Raw genomic sequence first — 17,787 nt, forward strand, 5'->3', positions numbered from 1 at the left:
ATCAATGGTTCCGAGATATCGAAATCGCTAATTTTAAATGATGTCATAATTTTAACATATTAATTCATGATGAATGGTTTGAATGTGCTTGAAATGGTCTTGCATCATGCAATAATTTCTCCCTCAACATCAATGCCATGAAAGTTGAGACTACGATTTTAAATTGTGGTCTGTAACTGCAATTGTAGTCGTGTTACTGCGGTTTTCGTTGTGAAAATCTCCAAAACCACAGTTTTGACTGTATCTATCGTATTTGTTCGTAATTGCGATAATGTATTATGACTGCAATTTAAAACCATGGTTGACATTCCGAAGATTATTCAGTTTCCTAAAGAAGACAGTGATCAAACAAAACCAATAATACCAAACTCTCCAACTTAGAGTTGAACCTGCTTTGCCTCTATTTTGACAAAAAGAAAACAACTGAAAGACTGATTCAGTTAACCATTGCGCAATCCCGCCTGATTTCGCCTTGTTTTCCAGTTTTGATCCCGACTCGTCCAAGCTTTGTCATGGCAATCACAAAGGACTTCTCAAATGCTGTGCTGTTTGATGCAAACAAGTTCACTATGCTTCTTGATCTTCTATCAGTAAACAATGCTTGATCAGAAGAAAGTAGTCCTTTTCCTTGTTACCCTTAATAAGTTAAGTGTTGATAGAAACTTGATTGAGGTGTTTGCTAAGGGTGTTGAGAAGGAGTATGTTATTCTTCTCGCGGCAAGGGCTTCTAGGACTGAAAATCAAGATGCCATAGATGCTGCAATAGTTGGAATGCTTGCGGACCCAAAGGAGGTAAATATGTCAAACATTTTCTTTCTCTCTCATACAATAATAACAAGGACAAGAGTCAGATATTGTTCTATAAGTACTTTTGGTGTTGTTTTCCGATAAAAGCATATCATGTTTGACAGTTCATCAATGGAAACAAAACATGTGTAATAGCCGTTACACATCTTATACTTTTATTGGAAAATAACATCACAATCACCTAATAAACAATATATAAGTTTTGTTTGAACAATAAACATATAAAATTACGAATTTGTCACGAAGAAATTTCTTCAATTTTGATGTTCTGTTTGAGCAGGCACGAGCTGGAATTCGGGAGGTGCATTTCCTTCCATTCAATCCAGTAGACAAGAGGACTGCTCTAACTTACATTGATTCTAATGGAAATTGGCATCGAGCTAGCAAAGGAGCTCCCGAGCAGGTAAAATATAGTTTGCATGGTACCATCTATCTTATGAAGTTATGATGCTTATGAAGATGATTAAGCCATGTTTCTCCAATGATTCAGATAATTGAACTTTGTAACTGCAAAGAAGATGTGAGGAAAAGAGTTCATTCAGTAATTGATAAGTTTGCTGAGCGCGGACTTCGTTCTTTAGGTGTTGCAAGACAGGTTTGCAAAGATGATGATATTGTATATATCTATTTTTCTATTGATTGAGTACCCTACTTTGATTCTGGTTTTTATGATTCCGTGTAACAGGAAGTACCGGAGAAAACAAAAGATAGTCCTGGTGCACCATGGCAATTTGTTGGTCTGCTACCACTGTTTGATCCTCCAAGGCATGACAGCGCCGAGACCATCAGAAGAGCTCTTAATCTTGGAGTGAATGTTAAGATGATTACAGGTAAGATTTGAAGCCATACTTTCTTGTAGTTCATACCTTAAACTAAAAATCTCTAGCTTTGGAAATGCCTGTCGGTCGCTCTTGTAGGTGATCAGCTTGCCATCGGAAAGGAAACAGGCCGAAGACTTGGAATGGGAACGAACATGTATCCTTCATCTTCGTTGCTCGGCCAAGACAAAGATTCTTCTATTTCGGCTCTTCCAGTTGATGAGTTGATAGAAAAGGCTGATGGATTTGCCGGAGTATTTCCTGGTAGGTCCTTTAGTTTCGTAATAATATTGAAGACCAATTATCTATTCCTTTTTTTCTTTCAACTATTTAAAAAATCCTTTACTTGTTCATGGATTCTAATGGAGTTGATCGAAACTGTTGTCTTTATCAACAGCGTTATTATGTTTCATATTGTCCAACACTTCTAAAACTTTAAATCCATTTTCTTTTTCTGTGTATGACATGGTAAGAACACAAATATGAAATCGTTAAGAGGCTTCAAGAGAGGAAGCATATATGTGGAATGACGGGAGACGGTGTGAACGATGCCCCTGCATTGAAGAAAGCAGATATTGGAATTGCTGTTGCTGATGCTACAGATGCTGCTAGAAGTGCTTCTGATATTGTCCTCACAGAACCCGGTTTAAGTGTTATTATTAGTGCAGTGCTCACTAGCAGAGCAATCTTCCAGAGAATGAAGAACTACACTGTTTGTTTCCATGCATTACTAATCTAATTGTTTGACTTTATATCAATGTTTTTAGTTATCTAATTTCAAATACTTTGATTGTTTAACAGATTTATGCCGTGTCAATCACCATTCGTATTGTGGTAAGTGCGGAAAATATTTTAATAACAAAAATGTGCAACTTTTTTTTATATAAATTATATCATTGAATCATATACTTATGTGATTTATGTTCTATTTTGGCAGTTTGGTTTCATGTTTATTGCCTTGATCTGGAAGTTTGATTTTGCACCATTCATGGTTTTGATTATTGCCATACTAAATGATGGTAAGACAGTATTTGCTTGTCCATGTTATCGACTTCGATTGTTCTGTTAAAAATTTAAATCGATTTCCTTCTCCATCACACATTTAGGTACCATTATGACAATATCCAAGGATAGAGTGAAACCATCTCCATTGCCAGATAGCTGGAAACTGAGGGAGATATTTGCTACCGGCGTTGTTCTGGGAACTTACATGGCACTCATGACAGTCGTATTTTTCTGGGCAATGAAAGATACCAACTTCTTCCCAGTAAACAATTTCTATTTGTAGTTTCTTTTTTTACGATCGATTGAAAATCGTATTAGGAACTATAAGTCCGACTTTCATTGTTTCAGGACATGTTTGGTGTGAGGACTATAAGATATAACCCTGATGAGATGATGGCAGCCTTATACCTACAAGTCAGTATTATAAGCCAAGCACTAATCTTCGTGACAAGGTCTCGAAGCTGGTCCTTTGCCGAAAGACCTGGTCTCCTCCTACTAGGTGCTTTTTTTATTGCTCAGCTGGTAAAGCTTCAACCTCTTATAAATTCTCCTATCAACAATGCATAATGTATTCTATATAGTATAAACTTTTGTAGTTGTGGTAACAGAAGTTTGTTGTGTAAATTATAGGTGGCAACTTTTATAGCAGTATATGCTAATTGGGGGTTTGCAAGAATAAAAGGAATGGGATGGGGTTGGGCTGGTGTAATCTGGCTATACAGTTTAGTGACATATGTCCCTCTCGATTTACTCAAATTCGCGATCCGCTATATTCTCAGTGGAAAAGCTTGGGATAATCTTTTGGAGAACAAGGTACTAAGATGTTTTTACTATAGACAACAGAACTTGGATGCTGCTGATATAGTACTTATTGTGCTCTTTTCCGATAAAAATATAACATGAGTAAACATCTGTTACTTACTACGAGGTCGAGTTTTGAATCATGCTCATATGTGATTATAGACTGCTTTCACTACGAAGAAAGACTACGGCAAAGAAGAGAGAGAAGCGCAATGGGCTGCTGCACAGAGAACACTTCATGGCCTTCAGCCGCCGGAAACCTCCAACCTTTTCAATGAGAAGAATAGCTATAGGGAACTTTCAGAGATTGCAGAGCAAGCAAAGAGGCGCGCTGAGGTTGCAAGGTAAGCCAATAACTATTATGACATCAAATTGGTGCTTGAAAATGTTCAAGAAGTGGTGTAATAATTAGGTTGGGGTATATATTAGGATCCAATTCTTGTCTTCAACTTGTTCTGTTAACATTTTAATTCAGTTCCTATATGTTGTTATAGTATGATTTGTTGGAGTTTAGTATAGAGACCAAATCGAAAAATGATTGTCACTACCCAACATGTAGTAACCAAAACCAAACATATATTTTTTCGCCCCTTGTCCTTTCGGAAGATACAGGAGCGGAACAATCAACATATTGATATTGTAAGACTCAAAAGATTCTTCCAATATCTCATTTCTGGGTTCCACGGAAATCATGTTCATAGGTATAGGAAGAAGCCCTGTCAAATAGAGATTTTTTCTATGGGACAATCATTTTCGCCTTTAGACCTTATAAGTGACAATCATTTTCAATTTGGTGTTGCACATTATCTCAAAATAAATGGTGAGGACCAATTATAGGGTTGAGTTAAAAACCAGTCACTGAGGGATAATGAATGAATTTTAGTATATATGATAACATGAAGTTCCTTTAACAATTTCTGAAAATGTGTTGCAGGCTTAGGGAGCTTCATACTCTGAAAGGACATGTTGAGTCAGTGGTGAAGCTGAAGGGACTTGACATTGATACAATTCAGCAACACTACACAGTTTAAGGTGCTTGAACAGAACAACAAGAACATATAATGAATGAAGAAAAGCTAAAAGATCTTAGTATTTAGGTTCTTACCAAGAGAAAAAAAATTGTAGTCTTTCTGTTAAAATTTGAGTCTATGCTAGGAGGAAAGCTACTATTCTCTTTAGATATCAAATAACATCTTTGATAGGGTTAACTGTCTTGTATTTTGTTGTTGTGGAGAATAATAGTGTTATTAAGGCCACAAGAAAAACCTCACTGTATTGTTGGTCTTGACAATAATGACCTGCTTCTCGATATTGAATTTGTTATTATTATATGGTCCGGGATCAATGGTTCCGAGATATCGAAATCGCTAATTTTAAATGATGTCATAATTTTAACATATTAATTCATGATGAATGGTTTGAATGTGCTTGAAATGGTCTTGCATCATGCAATAATTTCTCCCTCAACATCAATGCCATGAAAGTTGAGACTACGATTTTAAATTGTGGTCTGTAACTGCAATTGTAGTCGTGTTACTGCGGTTTTCGTTGTGAAAATCTCCAAAACCACAGTTTTGACTGTATCTATCGTATTTGTTCGTAATTGCGATAATGTATTATGACTGCAATTTAAAACCATGGTTGACATTCCGAAGATTATTCAGTTTCCTAAAGAAGACAGTGATCAAACAAAACCAATAATACCAAACTCTCCAACTTAGAGTTGAACCTGCTTTGCCTCTATTTTGACAAAAAGAAAACAACTGAAAGACTGATTCAGTTAACCATTGCGCAATCCCGCCTGATTTCGCCTTGTTTTCCAGTTTTGATCCCGACTCGTCCAAGCTTTGTCATGGCAATCACAAAGGACTTCTCAAATGCTGTGCTGTTTGATGCAAACAAGTTCACTATGCTTCTTGATCTTCTATCAGTAAACAATGCTTGATCAGAAGAAAGTAGTCCTTTTCCTTGTTGGATATTCTTGTAGTAATTGTTATCAAATACATTATTTGTAACTGGATCCATGTCAATGACCATTCTAGGATCTACATTTTTCGGACACTCTTGCTGGATTTGTTTTGCATATGCCAGGTTAAGTGTTGGATCAATCCTGTTCCTGCTTCTGAAGTTGTAAATTCGTTTCGAGAATTGGCTGCAGTGAGAAAACCCAATTGTATGTGCTCCTGCATCAACCATTTCAATTTAGATTATAATTTCTGGACAAAGGAAACCAAATGGATATCATATTTCGGTACTGTTTGATTCGCAGACAGAACAATTCTGTTCTGTTTTCTTTGGTTCCACGACTTTCGGTCGAACCAAAATGTTCATAGTTTTTACCATGATATGTGTTGGACTCGACCGTGACCGAGGAGTCTCATATCCAATATGAGATTTGACACTTGAACATACCCAACAGTATATTCTATTTATAGAATACACCAAACACGACAAACTCCATATGTTTTGTTTCGTCTTGTTTATCGAACACTACCCGCAATACCGAGTCTCAGACTCTCATGCAGGTTATAAGTATCTTGCACATTATGAATGAAATACCTGATAGAGCAACTAAATCCACTAGGTTGAGGCCATGTGAAGCAAACATTTGAATGAGCTTTGATAGTGTGAATTGAGGATGAGGTAGATGATTATTAACACTAGCTTTTGTAGAGATTCTTCCATCTAGCCTTCCCAACTCTACTGCATAAGATGGTCCTCCTGTCTGAAACAAAAACTGAGTGTTCATGTTCTATTCTGATAAATTGTTCAAGGAATTACAATATTAAAGTTCTTTCTCTTCCAAGAAATGGGACTAGTTGTCCAATATCAGCGATGTTTTAAATTGCAGTCCACAATATAACAATAAAACCGGTAACCCAATGCACGAGACCAAATGGTGGAGTCTAATGAGAGTATATGTATGTAGCTTTAGAAATCTACGTAGTCGGATTTGAAACCTTGCCATTCAGATCTAAAGGCAACAACCTCGCCGTTGCGGCTATGATGTAGTTGTGGAACCTTCTAAAATTGCAAATATGATCACAACATTGCGATTTTAGTAACGGGTTTGGAGATGGTATATGTAAGCAGCAACCTCACCTTTACACGAAGAAAATCATTATCGAGAATTTGAACCATTAACCTCCATGTTTTAGTAATATTGTAATTTTAGTAGCTTCCACAACCACATCAGAACTGCAATTGCTATCATATTGACCACATTTTCTCGCAATCCTTTGCAATCAGTAAAGATATTTTAACCGTAACCGCAATTTAAAACCATAAAATCTAGAAAAAAACATAATTTTGTTTACTCAATGCAAGAGGGTTATCTTGATTTACCAATGCTATGACATCCCTAGCAGCCATTGCCAAAATATCAGCACATGAAACCTTATTTGTGCATCCAGCTACACTATCAACTGCAGCTTTTGCTCTAATCACAGTGTCAAATCCATCACCAGCTAGTGATAGATTTATAGGATTATCCTTCTCTGTAGTACCATTTCTTGAAACTAGTATCACAGAAGCATCACATCCCTATATACAAAAACATTAAGATAAGGTATTAATATATGCATGCAAAGTTTACCATATAATTCATAACTATATAACTTATATATGTATATATATTCTGACCCTGACAAAACAATCATGGAAGAAAAGCCTTAGTGTAGAAGGTGCTGTAACAAATGTGTGCTGAAATTTCTTCTCAACTGCAGAACGTACAATTGATGCAACATGTGGACATGTGTTTATGTAATGATCAACATGAAGTTGAGCATTACAAGAAGTGGATATGAACTGCAGAAAAAGAAGAAGAAAAAGGGTAGCAATGAAAATGAAACTATGATGGTAACTCATTTTCTTCTTGCACTGTTTCCAGTGTCTCAACAATTATTATTACCCTTATTGTTAAATAGTGTAACAATGCTAACAATACATTTTTTTTAATATGTATTTTATAAGAATCCTATTGTTTTTTATGTATGAGTTTCCACATTTTTAAGAATATAATGTATTGTAAGTACTTTGGATTATAGATTAGAAAACTGATATTAATATTCTAATCTGTGTATTTACATTCTAATCTATTTATTCATATCATTGATACATATCATAAATATTGTTTAAAGTTTTATATTGATGTTGATTATTTAACATAATTTTCATTTTTCATTTGGGTTTTAGACCACATATGGATAAGTTTTTCTAGATTATCTAATGTGTTTATTACGGGTGCGTATTAGTTGTCTCATAATTTATGTGATTGTGTATATCATCAACTCTATTTGATTGGAAAAAAATGTATTTAAGTTAAAAATTTAATAATTAAATATTTTCTGACTAATAATCATAATTAATAATACACGTAGTACATAAATTGTGTGTCAGAAGATGAATATACATTTATAACACCAGATTGAACCTATGCCATATAATTGATCAAATTTACATAAGAGTTAAGAGTATGGTAAATTGGGGTGAATGAAACTATGTGCTTTTTTGAAAAAGTGATTTTGTATTTTATGGTTAAGAATGATAGTGGGTTAAATTTGGTGGAAATGGAAGAAGAAAAACTATGTGCTTTTTTTGAAAAAGTGATTTTGTATTTTATGAATAGCTGACAAAGCACTCACTCACACAGTGTAATGCAGACATTAATTAATTAGTGTGAAGACGTTGCGGTGGAAGCACTTGCCACGTCACTATTCAAAGTGCATATTAAATTTCTCACAAAGGTAGTGTGGTCCCACACAGAGTATAGTGTGCACTCTATTTTTTACTTATTAAGGCTCAAACTTTATATTTTTATAGAAAAAAGATATAGTTTAAGTTTGTTTTGTTAGAAAAAGGGTTGTTCGAGTGGAGTAATTTGTTGGATCAGATTGCAACCGTATAATATCCGATTCTTAGGGAGTTTCATCGTTGTTGGAGTCAGACAGAAAGTTTAATATAATTGCGAGCGGAGAACATCTGATTATCGGAGAGTTTTATTATTATCAAAGAATGGGAAGTGTCATGAATAAAACATCATATTTTGAACCAAAACTTTTAGATAATATTTCTATAAGTCTTTTTCAACTTATAAACTCTTTTACTCTTTCTCGAATAACGTTGTTTAAAATAATAAGGCATGCATACATTAGATTCTTATATATGTATTATCCCTCTACCCATGTTGTTTATTTACTTCCCACTAATGCATCCAACCATAGTGGTGGGTTTGCAAAACTTTTTTCATTATTCATTTCTCATATGATAGCCAATTTGATTAAAACTACTTAAAGATATTTGCATCACAGGGTGCTTTTACTAATTCATAAAGTATGAAAAATGAATGGAAGAATGACACGTTATAGTAAAACGTGTCCTTGTTCACACACCCCTAGATAAGACACCTACACACACATTTTGTTCATCATGTCTATATACATCTCTTCAAACCTAACCTTATAAATTACAAGTTCATTATTTTAAGATTTAATTCGAGATGCTTTATACATGATTATAAAATAAAAAGTCCAAACCGGTACTCAAATATAGTAATGTGAGTCAAAATATTTTCTATAAGGAGTCATAAAAATATTAATATAGACAAGTTTTACCCATATTAAATTTTTGGGTTTTTCAATTTTTCAAAAATTAAATCAATATATCCAAAAAAATTTGAAGGACTAAAATAGCCCTTTACTCTAAAATAAAATAATAATGCCCCTTTTAACTTACCTAAGTTGATTAAGCTGATTATAATCATGATATGACCTTTTCAAGCAACTAAGATTATGGTACTCATTTACTAATAAATTCCATACGTGACGTATCGTTAAGTTAAGTGTTATTGTGAAATGACTCATATATCTAGATAACAATAATACGAGTTATGGGCTTAGGCTGATGTAAAAGGGTTGTGATAGAGGGCTATTATATTGATGTTATGTAAACCTAATGTAACAAGGAGAAGAATAGTAAAACACTAATCATTATTCTCTAATAATATATAGTGGTAGCCGCTCAACGCTCTCGGGGATGTAGGCACAATTGGAGAACCTCGTTACCAAATCTCTTGTGTTATTCTCTTGTCTCTATATTCTTTACTATTTGATTGTTCGCTTGTTCCCAACAATTGATATCAGATGACTCTTAACCTAGGTGCCAAATTCGAGGTGGGGAAGTTCGATGGAACTGGTAATTTTGGATTGTGGCAAAGGAAGGTTAAGAATGTGTTGGCTCAACAAGGTCTATCAAAGGTGCTGCGTGAGAATAAACCAAAGGGTATAAATCAACTGGATTGGGAAGAGTTGAAGGAGAAGGTTGTGAGAACCATACGACTCTGTCTATCAGATGAGATGATGTATCATGTTATTGATTTGAAATAGAGACTCTATGGCCTGAAGATGTAGGAAGGTGCTGATTTGCAACAACATCTCAACAATTTTAATCAAGTGATCGATGACTTGCAGAAACTTGATGTGAAAGTTGATGATGAGGACAAAGCAATAATATTATTGTGTTCTTGAAAAAATTCCTATGAACACTTGGTGACAACATTGACGTACGAGAAAGACTCAATCAAACTGGATGAGATCACATCTGCACTTTTGTCCCACACTTAAAGAAGACAGAATGTAAGTGAAGGGTCTCAGGGTGATGGTCTGTATGTGAAAGGAAGCCAAGCACGTGGGAGGAGACAAGGCAGAGGAGGTCCTACCAAAGAGAAAAGACCAAATTCCAGGGGCAGAACACCAGTAGAGTGCTATAAGTGCAAACAGACTGGGCATTACAAAAAGGATTGTCCCAATGAATGGAGTCCTAGCAAGCTGGTGGGGAAAGATAGAGTATCTATATTTGCAAATATTGCACAGAAAGATGACTCTGGTTATAATAATGAAGTTGATCTACTATATGTATCATCAAATCATAGTACAGATGAGTGGATACTTGACACGGGTTGTTCCCACCACATGACGCCAAACAGAGAATGGTTCACCACATACATGGCATACAATTTTGGTTTCGTGTATCTTGGAAATAATAAAGTATGTGAAATTATTGGTATAGGAGAATTCAGAATTGTGATGGATGATGGTGTAGTGAAAACGTTATGTAAGGTTAGGCACATAACAGATTTGAAGAAGAATTTGGTTTCTTTGGGGACATTGCAGACCAAAGGATTTAGCTATAGAGCTGATGGAGAAAGTAATATTCTTCGAGTATGCAAAAGTGCTCTGACTGTGATGAAGGGTAAAAGAACTACAAGGAACACTTACAAGTTGTTAGGGAGAACCGTTGTAGGTGGAGTTGCTGGAGTGACTGAAGAGATCTCAGTAGATTCAGACCATGGTGCTACAAAATTATGGCACATGCGTTTGGGACACATGAGTGTGCGTGGCATGACAGAACTATGCAAAAGAGGATTGTTGAGGGGAGTCAGCAAATGCAAGCTAGATTTGTGCAAGTATTGTGTGCTTGAGAAACATATACGAGTTAGTTTCAAGGCTGGCCAACACAGGACTCGAGGCATTCTAGATTATGTCCACGCTGATGTATGGGGACCCACTCAGGAACCATCCCTAGGAGGTTCTAGGTATTTTGTTACCTTTGTTGATGACTTTTCTTGTAAGGTCTGGGTATATTTTCTGAAGCATAAGTCAGAAGTCTTTGCCAAGTTCAAGGTTTGGAAGGCAGAGGTAGAGAACCAGACTGGTAGGAAAATCAACTACATGAGGTTAGATAATGGTACGGAGTACAAAAACTCACAGTTTCAGAAATTCTGTGAGGAACATGGCATTCAGAGACACTTTTCAGTGAATAAGAATCCTCAATAGAATGATGTTGCAGAGAAGATGAATAGAACTCTTACAGAGAGGGCCAGATGTATGAGACTAAATGCTGGACTTTCCAAAGGATTTTTAGCAGAGGCACTTAGTATGACATATTATGTCATCAATAGATCACCACGGGCTTCATTGAATGGTAAAGTTGTAGAAGAAGTATGGACAGGTAACCCAGTCAATTATAATACGTTACACATATTTGGTTGTCCTGCTTATGTACATGTACCCAATGATGAATGATCTAAACTTGATCCAAAGTCAAAGAGGTGTATCTTCATTGGATATACCAAAGGTGTGAAGGGGTTCAAGTTCTGGGATCCATTTTCCAGAAAGGTAGTGTTGAGCAGAGATGCAGTGTTTGATGAAGATTTCATGATGAAACAGTCAGTTTTGACAGAGGTGCCCGAATAAAGACAAGGAACCATGTACTAGTTCAAGTCAAGAACATGATGATTCTCAGGCAGAGAGTTCAGGCGTGCAGGAGTATCTACTTGCTAGAGACAGGGATAGACGCCCTATTAAACCTCCAGAGAGATATGGCTTTGGGGATATGGCTTCAGTTGCTTTCCATACCAGTTCAGGAGATCCATGTAGATTTCAAGAGGCTATAAACAGCCAAGAGAAATAACAATGGATGAGTGTCATGATGGAGGAGATGGAGTCTTTACAGAAGAACCAAACTTGGGAACTTGTTCCATTGCCCCAGACAAGCGTGCAAGTGGGTGTACAAGAGGAAGCCAACAGTATCAGAAAAAGAAGGGGAAAAGCTCAAGGCTCGTCTTGTAGCAAAAGGGTATTCACAGTAGAAGAGGATCGACTACAATGAGATTTTCTCCCTAGTGGTGAGACACACTTCTATCAGGGCAGTGCTTGCCTTGGTAGCCAACCGGGATATGCACTTAGAACAGATGGATGTGAAGACTGCCTTTCTCCATGGTGAATTAGAGGAGAAAATTTACATGACACAACCAGAGGGGTTCAGTGCAGCTGGACAGAGTCACTTGGTTTGCAAGTTGAAGAAGTCTCTATATGGGTTGAAGCAGTCTCCCAGACAGTGGTACAAGCGGTTTGACACTTATATGTTGAAGCTTGGTTATAAGCGTTGTGAGTATGATTGCTGTGTTTATGTGAGAAGCCTTGACGATGGTTCGTTTATTTTTCTGTTACTTTATGTTGATGATATGTTGATTGCTGCTAATCATTTGAGTGATATCAATGAGCTGAAAGTCATGCTAGGTAAGGAGTTTGACATGAAAGATTTAGGGGCTGCTAGGAAGATTCTTGGGATGGAGATTCACAGGGATAGGGGAGCTAGAAAACTATGGCTCTTCCAGCAAAGCTATGTTGAAAAGATCTTAGAGAGATTTGATATGAGCAATGCTAAAGTAGTGAGCACTCCATTGGCAAATCACTTCAAGTTTTCCCTAGATCAGTGTCCAAAGACAGACGAAGAGAAGAAATACATGTCAAAAGTTCCATATGCTAGTGTAGTGGGTTGCTTGATATATGCTATGTTTTGTACTAGACCGGACTTGACACAAGCAGTTAGTCAAATATGCAAGTACATGTCGAAACCAGGGAAGCAACCTTGGGAAGCAGTCAAATGGATTTTCAGATATTTGAAGGGGACTACAGGTCTCGGTATCATGTTTGGCAGCCAACAGAGTAAGCCTTCAGTTATTGGTTATGTTGATTCGGACTATGCAGGAGACTTGGATGATAGAAGGTCCACAACGGGGTTTGTCTTCACCCTTGCAGGTGGACCAATTATGTGGAGATCATCAGTTCAGTCTGTTGTTGCTATGTCCACAACTGAAGCAGAGTACATGGCAGCTGGTGAAGCTTCTAAAGAAGCCCTGTGGCTTATGGGGCTAGTAAATGAGTTAGGCATTGAGCAAGGTGGAGTTTCGCTGCATTGTGACAGTCAGAGTGCTATCTTCTTGGCAAAGAATCAGGTGTAGTGTATCATGCTAGGACCAAACATATTGATATGAGATTTCACAAGATCAGAGAGTTGGTAGCTTGTGGGCAGATACTATTGCAGAAGATTCACACTTCAGAAAATGCAGCTGATATGTTAACCAAACCGGTTACCGTGGACAAGTTCAGGCACTGTCTAAGCTTGTGGAACATTCATTGATGTTAGACTATGGAGCGCCCCCAACACAATGGCGGAAGATGGAGATTGATGATATTCGCACAGGTGGAGATTGTTGTGTAATGACTCATATCTCTATATAACAGCAATACAAGTTATGAGTTTGAGCTAATGTAAAGGGGTTGGGGTAGAGGGCTATATATATTGACGTTATGTAAACCTAATGTAACAAGGAGAAGAATAGTAAAACACTAATCCTTATTCTCTAATAATATATAGTGATAGCCGCTCAACGCTCCCGGGGACATAAGCACAATTGGCCGAACTTCATTACCAAATCTCATGTGGTATTCTCTTGTGGTATTCTCTTGTCTCTATACTCTTTACTATTTGATTGTTCGCTTATTCCCAATAAGTGTATTAAAGGGCCTTTTTTTATAAACCCTTTATACAATGCATAATTTTGTAGTGTAAGATTCTGTAAAGTCCTATTTTGCAATACAATGTGGAAACCAACTATCCATACATAAAGAGGTAGTCCTAAAGAGTCTTTATGTTATATGACTTATTGTCTTTTATTTTGGTTTAGGCTTTATATAAAATTGACCAAAATTCTCCCTCAAGGAGTAAACTCAGAGCATGTCAAACTTTTTACCTTATCTATGATATTTTCATTTGCTTCAGGTTTACATTGTTTTCAACAATCCTTCAAAATAATGCCCATTGGGTTAAGAAAACTCTTTCCTTTACTATGAAATCCTAGAATATATTTATGAGATGGATTTTAAAGGAGAATGGAAAAAAATGGAAGGCTTCAAAATCGTCTCACAAATATATTTTATAATTCCTGAAATCTTCCTTTTATTACCCTCCAAAAATCAACTCACAACTAAATATTTAGAATTATTTTTATTGTCTAATGAATAGATGGATTAGAAAATATCTTACACAAAAAATTCTTAGTCTTCATAGATAAGATTATTCATGCAGTATCTGCTTTCATTTCCAGAAGTAGTAAAATTCCTTATAACAGTTGCCACAAGTTATAAAACTAATGAAATGCTAAATAGATAAGATTCCACAATATTCATTCACAAATAGAAAGGTTTATGTGTATTAAATTGATCCAGTATATGTCAAAATTTAATAATCTAACATAATTAGAGAAATTCATTTACTGTCACCAAAATTAGTTTGCATTGAAAGAGTTAAATAAGAGAACTATATGATAAAAAAAACTAAACAATAGAGTGAAAAACTACTGCAGGTATTGGTGAAATTTGGTTGCATGGAAAACTAATATCTCACTAGATGTTAATGTGTTATTGATATTGAATTTAATCAATCCTCATATTCTAAAAATACATACAGAACAACTCTCTCCTCTTCTTATACATGTGTTCCTTGATCCAAGCTACAAAGGATGTCCCTGCAAAACTGATTTTCCTTTCTCATTGGCTTATACATGAGCCAACATCAGTGATAAAAGTACAACATTGCAACCGATCCCGGGCTTGATTTGACAGTACCACTGGTCGCCGATAAAAGAACATTTGATGCATCCTAGCCCTGAAAATAGTAGAGAGAAAATGTTTTGAAGCTCAAAACCAGTATGTGATCCTGGGAGGGCTAGAAGCTCAACATTTGGGGGTCGTGAAATCTGGTTCATCCTGGTAATAGGAACAGAACTAAGTGCGCCGATGATAAAGAACCGTTGCCTAGCCATCAGAACCAGAAGAAATAGACCCAAATTTTGCTTACGAAGAAAAGTCTTCATAGACGTTTTATTCCTCAAAGGATTGCAAGGAAATTTTTTCTAAGTGTAATGGCCAATCTTCTCCAAGTTGCTGTGGATTTAGCTCCATGGCAACTTTAAAATCATGCAAAGATATTGAGCACAGTGGTCTGCGTTCATGCTCAGATTCTTCCGGCTCAACTGCACTCTGCCCATGTAAATGATTATTCGGCCACATGCCATCGACGACCTTACCCTGAATCTGCTGTTTTGAGAAAGGGGGCTTCCTCGGCTCAATTGTAGATCTAGCTCCCACTAAATCAACAGAAGACCTGATCAACCGTTTCAAGTACACATCCAACACAACATTCAACATATTCGCACATTCCATAGAAACACCTCCAAGACCCTGTACTGTGGCAATCTGCTCCATGCGGCTTCTCAATGTAACAGTATCAGACAACCTACCACAGTCACAACAACTAACATAATCACTACTACTCAATGGCATTGCTTTGTGGGCCCCACCCACACTTGCGGAGCAGTATGGGATCCCCAGTGGTGCTATCAGGGGACTTTTAGAGAAACTGAGGTGGTTTAACTGCTCCACCGCTTCACCATTTTCGATAATCGATGTTTCGGTTGGCTCTTCAACATACACTCTTGGTCTTTCTGCAGGCCTCTGGATAGCATTCCCCAATTCATTCTCATGCAGTTGCTCAGCTACTGGTTGGAGATGCTGTATTGGTCTCTGATAATCACATGGTTCAAGAGTTCCATTCTCCATGTCAATCTTACTACCACTACTGTCTTCTGTAGGTGTGGATTGATGAGTAATCGAATCAACTTTCCCATTGGGTCCAAGAAGGCTTGGTCTATCTTTAACCTTCCGATCACGAATTCCTGACCTTGCCTTACGCGGGGAGACCGGCAAAACCCCGTTTGACCAAACAGGAACATTTTGATTGTGGAAGTTAACACTCTGTTCATGTCCATCTTCTCTACAAGGAGATGTGTTAGTAACGCGTCCTCCTGATTTCAGAGGACATGACGGCTGAACTAGTGGTGGTGGTGGGGTCTTGGCTTGGCAGACATTCTTCAAAACTGACCTTATAAAATGATTGTGTAACAGAAGGTTCTCCCTTCCAAGTACCCGATAACATGACTTGACAAATTCAGTCTTGCTCATCCTCTGACTCAGAAACCGGTTCACATAATAAAAGTACTGTTTCGCCTTATCCGGTCCAAGCTTCTTTACAATATGTGCTTTTAATTCATCCAAATCAATTCTTGAGCTCCGCCGCGGTTGCATTTCTCAACAGACCAATTCGTATACCGCCCAACAAATCAATCAAAAACTCACCCCAGTTCTAACCTCAAACCACAGTTATCTTCATCCAAAAAACCAAAAAACTCCCCCTCCCTCATATCATTAGTTAATTAAATCCAAAATCAAACTACCACAAACTCTGCATAAGTTCAAAAGTTACAATTTTTAACCTGAATATTGCTACCCTTATCCCCCAATTTCATTCACCAAGTCACCCTAAGCAATGCAAAGCCAAAAATCTCAACTTCACAACACATAAACCCTAGAAATAAAAGTCACCAAATTCAATTAACCGGATTCTATAAAGCAAATCAAAACCCTAATTTTGAATCACCAAACCCTTGCACCATTGTGAAAACCCTTATTGTTTCGAGAAATTGAAGCTTCAAATCCCGAAGAGATTACTGAGTTGGACAAAATTGAACAGAAAAAAGAGCGAAAGATTTGAAATTGCGATTGGAATGATGAGCAAAAGACCAAAGCTTTGATTGAAGTTGGGTTTATTATGCATTGAATAAAGCTCTAACCTTTAGCGTAGTTAACGAATTTGCGTAGAAATATTGAACCTCAACGACACTTTCAGCTTCCGAATCTTCGAAGCTTCGACTATGGCTATGTGTTTTCTCTGTTTCTCTCTCCTTTCCTTTTTTTCTTTTTCTATTTTTTATTTATTTTTTATATTTTCATCTTAGTGTTCCTCTTCTATTTATTTTACCATTATTGGGTGGATCGATTTTATAAATTTAAATATATTATAGTAGTTCATTATAAATCACTTTTATTGATAAATCATAAAATTTTAAATAATTTATAATGATGTACTTATGATTTTTTTTACCTCTTTATATCTATTAATAAAGGTCAGGATTTTTTTTATTTCTTTTTTGTAATTTGGCTAATAATTAGATTTAGTAAGATTTCTTTAAATATACATATCATTGACTAAAGTAAAAAAGATTCAATTATCAAACACTAATGGCATTTCACATAAATTCATGTAAACAAAAACTGCATAGCATTTAATCAAGTAGGACAATTACTGAACTAAATCAACACTTGACATTTATTTAAAACTCAATTCATTATTTAGTTTGAAAAAATTGGTTTTTAAAACAAACAAGTAGAATTTGACCCAAAAAATAAGCTCAATAAATAAATAAGTTAAACTTGAGATAAGTATGGTTTGACTCGTTGGATTCACAAGATGACTCGATTATAAGTATAATATATATATATATATATATATATATACACGTGTAGAGAATATTTAATTATATATATAATAAATAATCATCATTTGAGCTAACAAATTGAATCAATCGAGCTACTTAGTTAAACCAAATAGTTCAAAA

At 36.1% G+C, this 17,787-nt stretch overlaps 3 protein-coding genes across 3 annotated transcripts; 1 reads left to right on the forward strand and 2 right to left on the reverse strand.

The window, feature by feature from the left end:
• On the forward strand, window positions 598-4,738 carry LOC109350584 (plasma membrane ATPase 4-like). Its single transcript, XM_019591806.1, has 13 exons — window positions 598-792; window positions 1,088-1,210; window positions 1,298-1,402; window positions 1,493-1,637; window positions 1,725-1,889; window positions 2,099-2,337; window positions 2,427-2,459; window positions 2,563-2,644; window positions 2,732-2,892; window positions 2,979-3,152; window positions 3,261-3,443; window positions 3,594-3,775; window positions 4,366-4,738. Exons 1-13 carry the CDS (start codon window positions 598-600, stop codon window positions 4,460-4,462), a joined length of 1,884 nt encoding a protein of 627 aa, XP_019447351.1. The 3' UTR covers window positions 4,463-4,738.
• Window positions 5,081-7,353, reverse strand: LOC109350711 (peroxidase 45-like). The gene is made up of 5 exons (XM_019591974.1): window positions 7,074-7,353; window positions 6,777-6,974; window positions 5,991-6,156; window positions 5,182-5,614; window positions 5,081-5,139 (listed from the first exon to the last, which is right to left on the reverse strand). The coding sequence occupies exons 1-4, from the start codon at window positions 7,296-7,298 to the stop codon at window positions 5,208-5,210; spliced, it is 996 nt and encodes a 331-aa protein (XP_019447519.1). The 5' UTR covers window positions 7,299-7,353; the 3' UTR covers window positions 5,081-5,139; window positions 5,182-5,207.
• LOC109350710 lies at window positions 14,650-17,115 on the reverse strand. The gene has a single exon (XM_019591973.1). The coding sequence runs from the start codon at window positions 16,415-16,417 to the stop codon at window positions 15,155-15,157; it is 1,263 nt and encodes a 420-aa protein (XP_019447518.1). The 5' UTR covers window positions 16,418-17,115; the 3' UTR covers window positions 14,650-15,154.

Source organism: Lupinus angustifolius, chromosome LG06, assembly GCF_001865875.1.
Source record: "Lupinus angustifolius cultivar Tanjil chromosome LG06, LupAngTanjil_v1.0, whole genome shotgun sequence".
NCBI lineage: Eukaryota > Viridiplantae > Streptophyta > Magnoliopsida > Fabales > Fabaceae > Lupinus > Lupinus angustifolius.